Source organism: Procambarus clarkii, chromosome 82 (genome assembly GCF_040958095.1).
Source record: "Procambarus clarkii isolate CNS0578487 chromosome 82, FALCON_Pclarkii_2.0, whole genome shotgun sequence".
In the NCBI taxonomy this organism is placed as follows: domain Eukaryota; kingdom Metazoa; phylum Arthropoda; class Malacostraca; order Decapoda; family Cambaridae; genus Procambarus; species Procambarus clarkii.
The window spans coordinates 4501167-4517608 of NC_091231.1; the positions used below are offsets into that span (position 1 = coordinate 4501167).

General features: G+C 47.7%; 1 protein-coding gene across 1 annotated transcript in view; it reads left to right on the top strand.

Annotated features, from left to right (window-relative positions):
* The window catches only part of LOC138349590 (ciliary microtubule associated protein 1A-like), a 56345-nt gene that overhangs the window by 26875 nt on the left and 13028 nt on the right, over nucleotides 1–16442 (top strand). Inside the window, exon 2 of the mRNA XM_069315921.1 lies at nucleotides 3413–3521. Within this exon, the coding sequence (XP_069172022.1) occupies nucleotides 3413–3521 (109 nt within the window). The remainder of the gene's footprint in view (nucleotides 1–3412; nucleotides 3522–16442) is intronic.

The window sequence follows — 16442 nt, forward strand, 5'->3', positions numbered from 1 at the left end:
GGTAACTATTACAAACATATGATAAATGAGGGAACCAAAACAAAACGAAAAGAAGAGAGAATGGCGGGAAGCGTGTTCAGCGGGTACCGCGCGGCCCAGGAAGGCTGCCAGCCCGTACTCCTGGGATCAATGGCGCCCGTCATGGGCTACTGGGATCGATGGGGGGAGTAGTGACCCTTTGGGACCCTCCCACCACGACCTACTTACACCACAATGACCCCGTCATCCAGCGACAACATTGTGACCACAAGTTCAAGTATGTTTGTTTATTGAGATAAGCAATAAATACATCTCAAAGGGATAGAGTAGCTTAGGCTATTTCTACCCCCCTACGACGATTGCCTCACCAGACGATGACCTCTCCCCCCCTCCCCACAAATCGTGATTCGTTACCTTACGATGACCTCGTTGCTAAACGTCATTCTCGTCACCACATGATCACATTGTCATCCTACGACCCCCACTGTACGACCCCCGTCACGGTCACAGACCAATGACTCGGTGGGCACAATATCAAAGTGCAACGCAAATTCAACGTCGATTCAACGTGGAACCAACGCCACTTCTAGATATTGTGCCAGCTAGGAACGAGCCCGTCTCACTACCATACATTGAAATTGAAATTGAAATTGACATACATTGTCACCCCTAAGACCCTCTTCACTTCACCACCCCGTCACCGCCCTACGTGTTATCCCGTACACCGACCATGATATCGTGATTACTTAAGGTAATTATGAGAAGAAAGCGCTGTTGTTATAGATTCAGCTATTGAGAACAAAAAGTTCCAAGTAGCACGGGCTATGGTAAACCCGTAGTGGACTTACCTGGCAGTAAGTTACAGTGTACCTGTACCTCGGTTACAGTGGGGCTGTAACCGAGAAGAAAGTGTTAAGGGGGCTTATCACACTAAATTAAAAGTTGTTCAATTTGCTTATAAATTTTTTTATGAAATGGTTATAGAAAGGGCTGCAACTGGTCCAAGTTTCACCATCACACCCTAAACAGGAAAGGAGAAAAAAAAATACACAACGTATTATGCAACGAATGTTCAACATTCTCAAATAATCTCAGGAAACACATGTGTCAACTAAAATGTCTACTATGTGCTGTAGAAGCACAAACTCTTGTAATAATTGTAATATGTATGTGCAATATATTTATATGTAAATTTTTTTTTCTTTTTTTTTTTCTTTTTTTTTGGCCAATTTTTTTTCTCGTTTGTTATCAAGGGATTTGCATGAAACTTGCACACCTTGCTCAATGGATGCCTATCTGCAAGGGTGCCAATTATGAACGAAATTTGTCGAAGTCAAGCTCAGCTACAGGTGGCCGAACTTGGATCTTTATTTTACTCTGGAAAGTAATTTACAACTTCAAGGCGTTTCTCAGCTTTCATTTATTAATCAATTTACATGCAAATTACACCTTATATGTAGAGTTTGTGCTTCTACAAACCTATTGAGACATTTTAGTCCAAAGTCCATTTGTTGATTTTATAAAAATTTATAAACATCATATATTGCATATTTTTGGAAGGGTAACTTTGAAAAATTATATTATTGCACTAAACACTTTTTTTGATAAAACTCATCAATAGAATCCTTTATTATGTGCTAAATTTAATATCTGATTGTTATAGAAATTTTTTGTTGACACATGTGTTCCCTGAAATTATTTGAAAATGTTGAAAATTCGTTGCATAATACGTTGTGTATTTTTTTTCTCCTTTTCTGTTTAGGGTGTGATGGTGAAACTTGGACCAGTTGCAGCTCTTTCTATAACCATTTCATAAATAAATTTATAAACAAATTGAACAATTTTTACGAAACCCGTAATATGCCCCCTTAATCCATATGAATATATACCCGCTCTGAAGGGATAGGAGGCCAAGGAGCCTCTGAAGAGCGGACAGGACAGGGTTCTGGGCCGCCGCCACCACCACAAAATCATATGCTACATCCCCGCCCCCCCCCCCTCCCCTCCTTCCCCCCCTCCCCACAAAACCACTTCAACGCCACTTGCAATAAATGATGAAACATTGTTTCGTATTGTTTACACAAAAATAACCTTGTGAAATATATACTGTTAAACCCGTGTGTGTGTGTGTCACAAGTCTCTCGCTGGACATCTAAGTTTACATGGTTTACAGAGGTGCTTTATTTTTTACCATAGTTCACTTACAGTTGTTTGGTTGGGTTACATTTGTTTACAAAGATTGGCATAAATAAATGGGTATTGGGTGTATTTACCTTAGTTGAACAGAGGTTCATTTGAGTTGGTTTAAGGTTTACTTGGCCGACGGGTCTACTGCTTCCCAGAGATCTACCTGGTGTGTAGAGGGCTTTCTTTATTGACGGGAGTTTACGTGTGTGTAAAGTTTACTGTGGCCAGCTGATCACGCCAGGACTCTCCCGCCAACCCTGCCTCGTCAGAGCACCCACACATTGAACAAATCCACAAGGGCCGTGACGAGGCTTCGAACCTACGTCCGAGATCATCGTAGGTTCGAATCCTCGTCACGGCCCTTGTGGATTTGTTCATTCATGCATCACGCTATTGTGGTTTGTGTGTGTGGAGCCCACGCCTTCCCCAGCTCACACCTTCCCCAGCCCACACATTCCCCAGCTCACACCTTCCCCAGCTCACACCTTCCCCAGCTCACACCTTCCCCAGCCCACACATTCCCCAGCTCACACCTTCCCCAGCCCACACATTCCCCAGCCCACACCTTCCCCAGCCCACACCTTCCCCAGCCCACACCTTCCCCAGCCCACACATTCCCCAGCCCACACATTCCCCAGCCCACACATTCCCCAGCCCACACATTCCCCAGCTCTCACCTTCCCCAGCCCACCCTGCGTCTCCCATGGGGAGGTGCAGAGTGTTTATTATTGTGGATGGTAATAGCAATCACAGATTCAATACACAGACAAATCACGGTAATGTGATATTTGTGTACTGAAGGAGGGGCGTCAGAGGTAGAATTACTGGCTGACAGAGCCCGAGTACGAGGGGGGGGGGGGGGAATTGTGTGAAACTCCTGTTAGGCTTCAGTGGGAGCCTTATGATCCTTGTTGGTGCTGTAGTATTCCAGGTTGCAATTCTTTTTACCATGTTGTGGTGCAGTGGACCAGAGCGCGCCTGGGAACTGCCAGCGCCAGAGGTCCAGTCCTCACCAAGGCTCCTGGTTGATTTGTTAACCTAAGATTATCATAAAAACCTTGTATAGTGCTACGGAGCTCAAACTGTTTTATTAATAACCCCTAATAAACGTTCCATTATTTAATAAATGTAAACCCAGCCACCATGATGAGGGAAGATGTATAGGTTTCGTAAGTGGTTGTATAAATGGGGGATGAAATGGTGAGGGAGTAAGAACAGCGGAGGTAACCGGAGTGTTGTGTTTCAGATGGGAGGTCAGACCAACGGAACGTGGACGCCCACCAAGAGGCGCGGACCCATCGCTGCCGAGTTCTCCAGCCCGGGCCCTGCCTCCATCGCCCTCAGGTCTTCCATTGGTGAGTACACAGTGTGATTTATTAAGATTAAGCCAACCAGGAGGTGGCACGGGCATGAATAACCCGTAAAAGTACACCGCCCCCCCTCTTATACCTCCTCTTTACGGAAACCCGCTAAAAATACCACCTATTACAAGTAACACAGCATTGTAATATTGACGTTTTCTAGGCATAGTTTACGTTAGGTCGGGTGAAGTGCTTAGCTTTCGCACGATGTGCAAAACAGTGGCACTTTTTTTGTTAAGGGAGTGTCAAATGGAGAGGTGGTGTATAACACTGGCACTAGTGTGTTCTCCCTGGTCTGTGTGGTGTTGAGTGCTCTTTGCTTGACGTACCAGTCAAAGCCTACATCAGAACCCGTGGCGCTGTGGGCACACTTCCCCGCAAGTAAATAAACATTGGTTTGATTCCTGGTCAGGTTAGGACGATTTGGCACCATCAAACCACTCCAATATTAATATGAAACATTGTTGGATCGTTCTTGGGAGAACATAGACCCCCAACAAGTGACATTAACCACTAAATGCGCAGGTTAATGTAAGGTTAAGGAGCTGAAGAGTGAAGCAGTTGGTGAGTGTTCTCCTGAGAGGTAGCATCCCACGCCTGCCCCCTCCCCGGCCCGGAGGCTGGAGTGTCATCACCACGACTGACCACCGTAAACATATGTTACCTTCCTCATGATCCGGGCCACTCCTTCACTAATATTACCAACGGACTTGGCCCTACAACATGACCCGGGTCTGTCCAGGAGCCAAGGGCAAGAGAGGGGGCTGAGCCAGGGGCTGAGTCAGGGGCGAGAGAGGGGGCTGAGCCAGGGGCGAGAGAGGGGGCTGAGCCAGGGGCGAGAGAGGGGGCTGAGCCAGGGGCGAGAGAGGGGGCTGAGCCAGGGGCGAGAGAGGGGGCTGAGCCAGGGGCGAGAGAGGGGGCTGAGCCAGGGGCGAGAGAGGGGGCTGAGCCAGGGGCGAGAGAGGGGGCTGAGCCAGGGGCGAGAGAGGGGGCTGAGCCAGGGGCGAGAGAGGGGGCTGAGCCAGGGGCGAGAGAGGGGGCTGAGCCAGGGGCGAGAGAGGGGGCTGAGCCAGGGGCGAGAGAGGGGGCTGAGCCAGGGGCGAGAGAGGGGGCTGAGCCAGGGGCAAGAGAGGGGGCTGAGAGAGGGGTGGCAGCGCCAGGCGAGGGGGTAACTCAAGTGTTGCCTACAAATAAGGCAATTGAACACTTGACCAGTATGACACCTCCTGTGATTGGTCGACGGCGGGAGGTGTAGCTTGCCTACCGTCGTCGCCCTCGACATATTTATTAATAATTGGCTCTTCATTTCATAATAATTGGCTCATGTTTAAAAGAAAATAAATGCAAGTATTGACTCTTTGTGAGAGTAATTCATTAATAATGTCAAGTATCCAGATGGTGGTCTGCCTGCCGAGGTCTTGTTGTACTGACTCTTGCCCCACTGAGCCACTACACGCCACTCAGTCTTTAGTTGTGTTTTTCGCATTGATGTTTCTAGCAAAGATTGAGTGGGCACTGATACGCCAATCCAGCCCCGTAGTCACCCCTGGGATGACATCCTCCACCAGCAACGCTGCCACGGCCGCCGTCAGCGCCGCCTCCCTCACCCCGTGTTCCCGCCCAAACTTGTTTTAGTGTTTGTTGCAATCTCCAGTCATAAATCTGAATCGAGTTCGTTAAAAAGGGCATCGCGGGGAGAGAGTTGAGGTCACCGCAATATTTCGCTTGTTTTGCAATGTCTGTATTGTGTGTGAGGTTTCCTGATTCTCACAGTTTTGGGTCGGTGTTGGGCTGAGGCCTCAACCCGTCCTCCTGGGTTAGCTTAGGATAAGGGCACTTTAGTAGGACACTTTTTTTTATGTTGGGGAACCTTAGGAGGACGGGCTGTAGGCCTACCAACCTCTGGAGGATTGTTAAGCCTACCAGAACAGCTTATTGACCAACCAGCAAGTTTACTTTAGTCCTATACAGGACTAAAATAAAATGTATGTACACAGAGTTTACACCTCTCGCTGCATATATTCCTGTTGCACAGCTTTAACCTAATGTTGCCTCTTATGCTGGCAAGCGGCTGTGCTCGTCCATCCAGCGGCCGACCCCCAAAGAAGCAATTTAAAATGGCTGTGTATTCAAAAAGGAAATTTTCTCATATATTTTCTCAAATAAACCGCATTTACAGAGCTGCGGTTTGAACAGAAATAGTCAGGAAGGCCTTGTTGAAGACCTGTTGGAAGGTCATCAGCTGCAAGTGTTGTGTAAAGTGGTTTGTCATTCATAAACACGCGGGGTTTGGCGGCTGGATATAAATGGTCTCCCACCATGGTCACGGAGTCCAGCTGTTGTGACACGCACTCGCTGCCACACGCTGTCACCAAGCAGCTGTTGTGACACTGTGCACGTATTGGCACTGTGCAGGTGTTGTGGCACTAGGTGCCAGTCACAGGTGTCTGGTCACTCTGTCACTACCCGTGCCCATGGCAGCAGTTGTATGCCCATCCCCATCTCCCCCAATCCCCCCCATCCCCGACCGTAAATGCAAATGAAGACTGAACCTATAAACCCAGCTATTATCTGCTGCCCAAGACGGCAGTTAGAAAGTGTGTTGTGTGGCCGGGTAACACCAGGGGGGGGGGGGGGGGCGGGCACCCCCTAACCACCAATGAATGAATGAACTAAATGCTTAATTTTGTTAATATATTTTGCCCCCCTACCCATCGTGTGGGGGGTAGAGGACCCCCATACACCTCCGTGAGTGTGTCCGCGGCACATGTGGACTCGGGAAGTGAACCCCGAAAATAACCATTTAGCTCAATAGGTCATAGTAAGCTAAGTAAATAATTTATATATTTATGAAATTATCATTTGAAGACAGGAGCCGTGAGGGTCATTAGCTGTATTGTGCTCCCTTTTTTTTTTGGGGGGGGGGGTGTAAGCAATCACACAAAATGTTTTATCGCCAATTAATGTGTGGTCTAATTCATTAGTGACGGAACTGGTTTGGCAGTGAACAGGACCAGGATTCATCTAGCGTCTAGCTTTTAACAATCATGGCGCCTATGGTTATAAATATTAGACAGTTTACCCGCTTACAAACATCACAACCCAAGGTTATTATTATTATAAACAACCTCGTAATGCTACGAAGCTCGTTAGATGTTTAATAAGTGTAAGTAAAGCCGCCGTGATTGACGAAAATTGAACGGGTTTTGTAAGACGTTTCGGTATCCTGGTCCGCAAGACCTATAACCAGAAGAGGTGAACATTGGACGAAGGATACTTCTGGTGGGATCCCACGGAACACAAACACGCCAAGATATACTTACCGCTGCCAGATGTCTGCACGAATCATGACTACACGAGGCAGTCGGCAGGCTAGAAGCGGATAACTTGCTAGAAGAGGGAGACTTAAGTTGATGATAGTGTACCACAGCGGGGCGGCTGTGTACCAGCGGCACAGATGGTGTATCACAGTGTGGCTGTGTAGCAGCGCAGCCCGTCCTCTAAACAAAGACCCAAAGTCGATTCCATGCACCCGCCAAACCCCCTGTTTATGAATGAAAAACGATTTACACACGACTCAACTGATGACGTTCGTCACTGACGAATTTTGTTCGAACCACAACGCGTTAAATGCTTCACCCACGTACTACAAATAATCGCCAACAGAACCTAAACCCCTAACGTAACAAGTGCCTAAATATGTACAATATGGTAATATAAAATAATATTAATTTATATTTGAGAAAATTCCTGTTTTGAATGAATAGCATGTTAAAATTTATGAATGTGACTTTGGGGTCGACCGCTGGATAGAATGGACTTGGTCTGAGGACGGGTTGAGCAGAGGGACAGTGAAAGTGGCGGGAGGCGTGGAGGCGAGCCAGGCAGCCTTCAACTTGCTGCTGTTATCCAGGATGGGGCTAGGTCAAGGACCTGCCACAAAATTGTATAACTAGGAAATTAAGAAACGCCGATTGATCGGTGTAAGGACGAGTCAGGTGGTGGTGCAGCTGGTGAGGACGGCGGCCATATCTTGTCATGATTTCGGGGCTTAGCGTCCCCGCGGCCCGGTCCTCGACCAGGCCTCCTCAGTACTTACCTACCACTGACTACTGGGAGTGAGGTCAAGCACTTTATGCCCCACCTGCTGCCCGTCTTGTACCTGCTGCGGTATAATTGAACTATTCTGACGTTCGAATTCTTTGTCTAATCTTGGATAGGTTATGGATGGAGGTGGCTTCCACAACTTCTTTCAATGCGTTCCACTTGTTGACCACCCGTACTGGGTACCAGTTTTTCTTTACACTTCCTACACTTATTTGGGTTTCCAGCGTCCAACTCTTGTCCTACTTTTGTTCAATTTAAAAAGGCTGTCCTTGCCTGTCTTGTCTATTCTCCTCTGTATCTTGACGTTGTGATCATATTCCCTCTATTTCTTCTCTTCTGCAGGGTTGTGAGGTCCAGTTCCCTTAACCTATTCCCGTAGCTTAACATTCTTAGCTCTGGCACTAATCTTCTTGCAAATCTCTACTTTCCGATTCTGGCTTTACTGCTTCACCAGATGCATTCCGGTGCTGCATGTTCCCGTCTTGGTCTAATATAAGCTGTGGAGTTGGTCTTGAAATTTCTGCTTTAGGTTTGTAAACGACGTTCTGATGTTCGCCAGCGTCTCGTATGCCGCCCATGTCACCCTCTCTGTGTGTGCCTCTGGGGTTAGTAATGGAATTATATCCACTCCAAAGTCTTGGATTCCAGTAGTTACTTCTTCCTTATGTTGTAGAGATCTCCTGGTGGCGGCGAGGTCAATAAACGTGTATTAATTAACACAGCTCACACAGGTGTTGGTCAAGACTGTTGTACGAGAACGTGTGTGACAGTATTGACACAGAACACGTCCTTGATATCCCATTAGTCTCATTATTAAGCAATCCGTAACCTTACAAGGGTATACCTGCCACCTGTCACGATGTATCATACACGAATGATAGTTCTATCATAGTTCGGAACACGAACAATGGGACACAGGTGGAAACTTGGTACCTAAATGAGCCACTGAGACATTAGAAAGAACTTTTTCAGTGTCAGAGTATCTTCTTGAGGTTATCTTGAGATGATTTCGGGGCTTTAGTGTCCCCGCGGCTCGGTCCTCGACCAGGCCTCCACCTCCAGGAAGCAGCCCGTGACAGCTGACTAACACCCAGGTACCTATTTTACTGCTAGGTAACAGGGGCATAGGGTGAAAGAAACTCTGCCCATTGTTTCTCGCCGGCGCCTGGGATCGAACCCAGGATCACAAGTCCAGCGTGTTGTCCGCTCGGCCGACCGAGTAGTTGACAAATGGAATGCACTAGGAAGTGATGTGGTGGAGGCTGACTCCATACACAGTTTCAAATGTAGATATGATGAGCCCAGTAGGCTCAGGAATCTGTACACTAGTTGATTGACGGTTGAGTGGCGGGATCAAAGAGCCAGAGCTCAACCCCCGCAAACACAACTAAGTGAGTACAACTAGGTGCGTACGACTGATACGGGCTTGTCATTTGAAGTTTCCTAAAAGTCCCCTGAAGAAAAACTAGATGGGAACCCTTGGTCCCCAGGTCGACCCGAAAATACTGAATTAAACGTTCAGAGCCTCCCAGAAACACACTCTGAACAACGTTCAGAGCCTCCCAGAAACACACTCTGAACAACGTTCAGAGCCTCCCAGAAACACACTCTGAACAACGTTCAGAGCCTCCCAGAAACACACTCTGAACAACGTTCAGAGCCTCCCAGAAACACACTCTGAACAACGTTCAGAGCCTCCCAGAAACACACTCTGAACAACGTTCAGAGCCTCCCAGAAACACACTCTGAACAACGTTCAGAGCCTCCCAGAAACACACTCTGAACAACGTTCAGAGCCTCCCAGAAACACACTCTGAACAACGTTCAGAGCCTCCCAGAAACACACTCTGAACAACGTTCAGAGCCTCCCAGAAACACACTCTGAACAACGTTCAGAGCCTCCCAGAAACACACACTGGACAACGTTCAAAGCCTCCCAGAAACACACACTGGACAACGTTCAGAGCCTCCCAGAAACACACACTGGACAACGTTCAGAGCCTCCCAGAAACACACTCTGAACAACGTTCAGAGCCTCCCAGAAACACACACTGGACAACGTTCAGAGCCTCCCAGAAACACACTGAACAACGTTCAGAGCCTCCCAGAAACACACACTGGACAACGTTCAGAGCCTCCCAGAAACACACACTGGACAACGTTCAGAGCCTCCCAGAAACACACACTGAACAACGTTCAGAGCCTCCCAGAAACACACTCTGAACAACGTTCAGAGCCTCCCAGAAACACCCTCGGATTTAGATTTCATGAGGGGTCGTGGGGGGTCGTGAGGGGTTGCAATGGGAGCCGATCTCTGTTAATAGGGGCGACCCAGACCCTCCCTTCCTATGATGGTCCCCGACCACCCATTAGTTGGGTAGACTAACTCAGACACGTCCTTATTTTATACATATATTACCAGCCTTACATATGTTTATAAGATCTTGTTTACAGTGCAGCATTGTACGTTATCTGCCGTGTGTGTGTGGGTGAGTGGAGGGGGGAGTGTCAGTGTGCAAGAGTCCGTGCGTGTAGCCTCATGTTAGAAGACATGAACTATATTTGATATCTTCAAACCGTTATACAAACATTAAGAGTGCGTGAAGCACTGGACTATGTCCACCTGTGAGTGTGAGTCAGGTGTCCCTCCACTACTGAAGGCCCCCCCCCACACCCTACACAGCTGGTTCGGGGGGGGAGGGAAGGGTTGGGGTGTAGTTGTCATGGGTGAACAATGCCGCCTCGGTCCCACAAACATGGTGTTGTATCCTTGAGAGCTTCCCTTGCAGGGTGTTGGATGCCCCACTCCGCCTCTACACGAGCCCCACGCGCCCACCTCACCCAGATAAATCTTATAATTGACGGGTAAAGGCGTGAGAAACGACCTTTGTATAATAAGTGGGGCGTTACCTTGCCCAAGACGCTCCACGGCTCGTAATGTTCCTTGTTGTATACATCAGTGACCTTACGGAACAGGCAAGCATTGATGCAACAACTTGAGAAGCCTGTACATCTTTCCTTAATCATGGCGGCTTTGGTAACATTTATTTATCACTTTAAGAGTTGGGGAACTTCACAACCCTAGGTTGTTATTGTTGTTAATAAGCTCGTTATTAATCATTACTGTTGTTAATAAGCTTGGCCCGTAGGAGCGGTGCGAGGCAGGTGTAGGCTGCCTCGCTTCCACCCACTCCTGAGGCAGGTGTAGGCTGCCTCGCCTCCACCCACTTCTGAGGCAGGTGTAGGCTGCCTCGCCTCCACCCACTTCTGAGGCAGGTGTAGGCTGCCTCGCCTCCACCCACTTCTGAGGCAGGTGTAGGCTGCCTCGCCTCCACCCACTCCTGAGGCAGGTGTAGGCTGCCTCGCCTCCACCCACTCCTGAGGTAAACAAGTGTCTCTGTGCGCGCGCGTCCCGAGACGTGGGGGCAATGGGCGAGTGTGGGTTCCTCTTAACCAAATAAGGCAGGTTCTTCCTGGTTGCAGTAAGCCCACGCCCAGACTCCACCCTCCCTGCCTACCTTGCCGCACCCCTGCACCACACACCCCTGCATTCATCAAACTCTCAAAGTCTCCACTTACGAAACCCGTACATACTTCCTCAGTCATGGCGGCTTAGTTTGCATTTATTAAACAGGTTGAGCTGCGAAGCACTAGGAGGTTGTCTATAGCAATAATAACACGAGGCTGTACAGCTTCCAAGCTCGTAAACTGTTCAATAAATGGAAACGATGTCGTTAATATCGAGGAAAGATGTACAGGTTTGGTAAGTGGACACAAATGCTTGATTTGTGTCCACTTACACAAAGCTAGGCTGCCGTTGGGAGCCCCTGCCTAGGCTACCACTGCCTATAGTCATATAAATTGTCATCCACACTTCCCCCTGGACATAAACATTCCATCCACCTGGGGTGCAGAAGACTCTCCACCTCTCGGTGAACCCGTATGTTGACTTGGTCAACGATATTTTTGTTACACATTTTATTTCTTTGTTATGCACCCCATACCCATCCCGTGGGCGGTGATGGAAAGGGTTACAGAGGCGCATAATCGGTCAAGGAATTGAACCCCATATAGCTAAGCGAGTGCCAATTTTATGTATATATGCAAGAGTTCTTACATTTTTGTACAACCACTAGCGCGCATAGCGTTTCGGGTAAGTTCTTAATCCTAATTATTTTTTCTCTCTTACACATATACACACATAACACACATATATACATATACATCCCCAGGAAGCAGCCCGTAGCAGCTGTCTAACTCCCAGGTACCTATTTACTGCTAGGTAAACAGGTGCATCAGGGTGAAAGAAACTCTGCCCATTTGTTTCCTCCTCCGCCGGGGATCGAACCCGGAAACTTAGGAGCACGAACCCCGAGCACTGTCCACTCAGCCGTCAGGCCCCCCTCTTGTGAAGCTAGTTATATAATTGTTAATGTTATTTGTGTGTGTCACGTGTGTGTGTGTGTATATATATTTATATATATGTCGTACCTAGTAGCCAGAACGCACTTCTCTGCCTACTATGCAAGGCCCGATTTGCCTAATAAGCCAAGTTTTCCCTAATTAATATATTTTCTCAAATTTTTTTCTTATGAAATGATAAAGCTACCCATTTCATTATGTATGAGGGCAATTTTTTTTATTGGAGATAAAATTAACAGATATATGGCCGAACCTAACCAACCCTACCTAACCTAACCTAACCTATCTTTATAGGTTAGGTTAGGTAGCCGAAAAAGTTAGGTTAGGTTAGGTTAGGTAGGTTAGGTCGTCGAAAAACAATTAGTTCATGAAAACTTGGCTTAATAGGCAAATCGGGCCTTGCATAGTAGGCTGAAAAGTGCGTTCTGGCTACTAGGTACGACATATATATATATATAATATAATCCATGTAATATGAATAATCTTATATGAGGAGACGATAGCACCAGTGGTGTGCCAAGCTGCACACTTTGCTGTTGGACTTATAAGACCTGTCAACCTCTGGACGATTATTAAGGCCGCCACAATAGCTTGCTTACCTAGAGCATACCTGGAGAGGGTCTCCAGAGTGCTTGGTGACCAGCCAGCAAGTTGACTGTGGTTCTGAGTGTATACCGGGGGTAAAGTATACTGTGTATACATACACAAGGAGGGGGAGGGGGGTAGAGCATTCCTTGTGTGCTGGGACACACTGATCGCTCTCCTATTGTTATTGGTCGCTTGAGCTCCACCACCACTGCTCTCCTGTGTGCTGATGTGCGCCCTGGGGAGGTGTGGGCGAGAGCGCGCGCGCAGGCACATGTACTCCCCTAGATGCACTTGCTGAGTCGAGCTAGGTTCCTGGCCCCGCCTTCTGAATGTTCTTGGATTAATGCAATGATTTATTTCCGTTTTTGTCGTATTTACATTTGACGTTTTCAGTCCATTTATTGTCAACGACCTATATATATGTCTAACGTGTTCCACTTACTGAGAGTTGTACCACTGAAAGTTCTTTCTGGCGTCTGTGACTCATTTGTCTCCTGTTGGCGTTCTGCTGCTCCTAGCTGTGAACAATTGTCTTCTTTGTCAATTTTCCTCAGACTCCTGTGTCCTGTCCGTCTCTCCTTTCCTCTAACATGTCATTAGGAAGTCGGTAGTTGAGTTGGACGTATTGATAGTGATTTACAACTTGACAAACTGTCTCTTTCCTGCTCCACTTTCCTATTGTTTCATTAACCCACAAAACTGCTAGAAAAACAAACCATTAAGCAAAACTCCTTCATTTTCTGGCCACCGCAACAAATAATTTAGAAATAGTTGGTTTCAGTTTTCTGCATTTGTTTCTATTTTATCTGTATTAATCTAAAATATCTTCTTTACAATACAAATATTTTGTGGTGAAGGATTCCCCCTTCAGTTTCCCGCATCAATATTTTTTACCAATGGGGAACTCTGAGTAGGCGACCCCCCCTCAAACTCATAGGCCCATGCCAACTGCTCCTCTCCCTCACCTTGGTCTGGCCTGTCGTCACTGCCGGAGACATGTTAAAGGCATGTAAAATACTCAGAGGTACCGATGAAGTAGACAAAGTTTAGGTTGAGCTGTGACGTAATAAGAGAACATTTGATGCATTTACAACAGTTGCTTAACTTCTGTGCATCTATTTACTGCTAGGTGAACAAATGTATCAGGTGAAAGATAACATGACGAACCACATCCGTGATGTATTTTAAAAAGTAGATAGCACGAGTAGAATAGGGGAGGGGGGATGGAAATCATTGCGTTAGTCAAGTTCAATTATGTTTATTGAGACAAGAAAGAAATACATCTCAAAGGGATAGAGTAGCTTAGGCTATTTCTACCCCCCATTGCGTTAGTCGACCGACAGAGGCGGGTCCCAGGAGCACAATTAGGTGAGAAGCCAGTGAAAGAGGTGAGGAGGTGCCCCCAGGAGGCAGCAGGTGGTGGAGCAGCACACAATGGGAGGGCGAGAGTGTGTGTGGGAGGATGTGAGGTAACATGCCCGTGGTGTCCCACATGCTCCCATTCTCCCAGTGTGAGAACTTACATCACGGGAGGAGTCTCCGGTGGGCACCGTTGACACAATTACGCGGCACTTCACAGAATTTAGCGACAAACTGGAGCGGACGCTTCAGCCCAGCACTAAAACCCAAGGGTTGTTTAGAGATTAACGAAGAAATGGTATTGGAAGGAATTAATGACACAAGAGTGGTGAGAGAGACTGCAGCTCGTGTCGGTCCGTCCGTCCGGCCCCGGTTTAAGACGAGCAGCAACTTCACACTGACGCGCGACGTAATCCACGACTGAGCCGCATCTCGTTGTTGGTTGTTTTAGATCTAGCTACTCAGAACGAAGGGTCCATGTAGCACAGGCTATGGTGAGCCCGTAATTAACGCCGCATCTCGGGTTGTAGATGGTAATATGTCAGTGTAAACAGTGGACCGTAATGAGATGTACACCGTACCCCCCCCCCCTCCCAGAGGCTACCTTTTCTTTTGACAACATACCCAGTACTACCCCCGCCCCCTCCAGACCCCGAGTACTTCCTCAAATGAGATGTTCAGCATTTCCTCCGTCACTGGGCCATTGAAAAATGAAACTGGGTATGTATGATAACATGATCAAGAAATTGGCTGTGCAATTAAGTAACCAATCCTCCTACAGTGAAAGCACCCATTGATACTTTCGACCACATGTTTACCATGTTGGGATGGTCCAGCGGAAGGTACACCATTATAATGTTGAAGTTGGACAAACCTGATTTTTTTTAAGATATATGTAGCTAATCAAATCTAACCTAGCTCTATAGCCTAAGCTACTCTCTATCCCTTTGAGATGTATTTCTTTCTTATCTCAATAAACATACTTGAATCTAGCTCTCCTAGGCCTAATACACGCTATCTGGGGCCTAATGTAGTACATGGGTGTGCTAGGCGTATTAAAGTTTCGTTTTTAGCTTTTATTTTTTTCAGGACTATAAAGAAAAAGAGTTAAAAGGAGGCTAACTGGGGCTCCATTACCCACATATTGGTACGATCGAACACATGGTTACAAAACGTACCATCAAAATTGGAGAATGGATGGATTTGTTTCTGCTGAACACCTCCATAAACGAGGCACCGAAGACACGTTGACTAGATTAGTAATTATCATGAAGGAAATTAGCAAATGAAAGTTTTTTGAATCGCAAGGTATCAACTAGCGAAACGATCCCTGGGGTGGACGTGTCTGTCTTGCTGGGGTGGACGTGGCTGTCTGTCTTGCTGGGGTGGACGTGGCTGTCTGTCTTGCTGGGGTGGACGTGGGTGTCTTGCTGGGGTGGACGGGGGTGTCTTGCTGGGGTGGACGGGGGTGTCGTGTGGTGGAGTGAGGCGAGAGTCTAGCAGTGTTGCAGACGGGCAGTGTTGCACAACCTGCCCGTCTCTCCTGGTCCTCTCGACACGTGACGCTGCTAAACCACCATCTCTATACCATAAACGAAAACTAAAATTGACTAAATCAGAAAATATAAATTATTAGCCTGGACTAAGAGGGTTTTAGAATCGGCGAGAAAGGTTTACAACAGTGGCAGATGTGGCCCCTGGTGCCACCACCTGCGGTGACGTCATGCACACGAGTGGCCATGACCACCCCGCTGGTGGGTTGTGACGTCCACAGGCAGCCTGGAACATGGGATGGTCATAGGAGCGCCTCCCATTGTTCGCTGTACACTCCGGCAGCCACCACCAGGCACAGGTCCCGTACCGTGACCGCCTTCCCCTGAGGTGGCGGCCTTGACCGACCGTGGTGTCGCCAGCCTGTCGACCACCACCTGAGGCCACACTCGTCACCTTCCCCTCTCCCCCTCTCCACCACCTGTCACCTCGGCAAGGTCAACATTGTGACCCTCTGACCGCCTCGGGTCTTAGTGTGCCACCGACCACACTAATATACAATGTATTCACACCTGCCATTTCCTATAGGTACGTCATAAGAATGCAACCCTCCTGCAGTGTTGAATGCAATTCTATATACAGTCATGTAAGGTGGAGGGAGGCGGTGGCGGCAGGTGAGCGGGTGCCTCAACACTAGTGATCTTGCAGCTGCGAACAACCTGCCATTGTTCCCAGCTGCGCCGCGCATAAGGAACCTAACAAAGTGTGATTATTCCATATGCAAATAAACTCATTATAAATTAAATCGTGAATTACATAGGTAGTAAAAACCCTTCCGTGCCTGAGCACTAGACTAAGCATACAACAGACTGTTGCATTAGTATCCAGGTACGCCACTGTCCACTCCGAAGAATCAGTGCGGGCGAGGAGTCACAATAACTTGGCTAA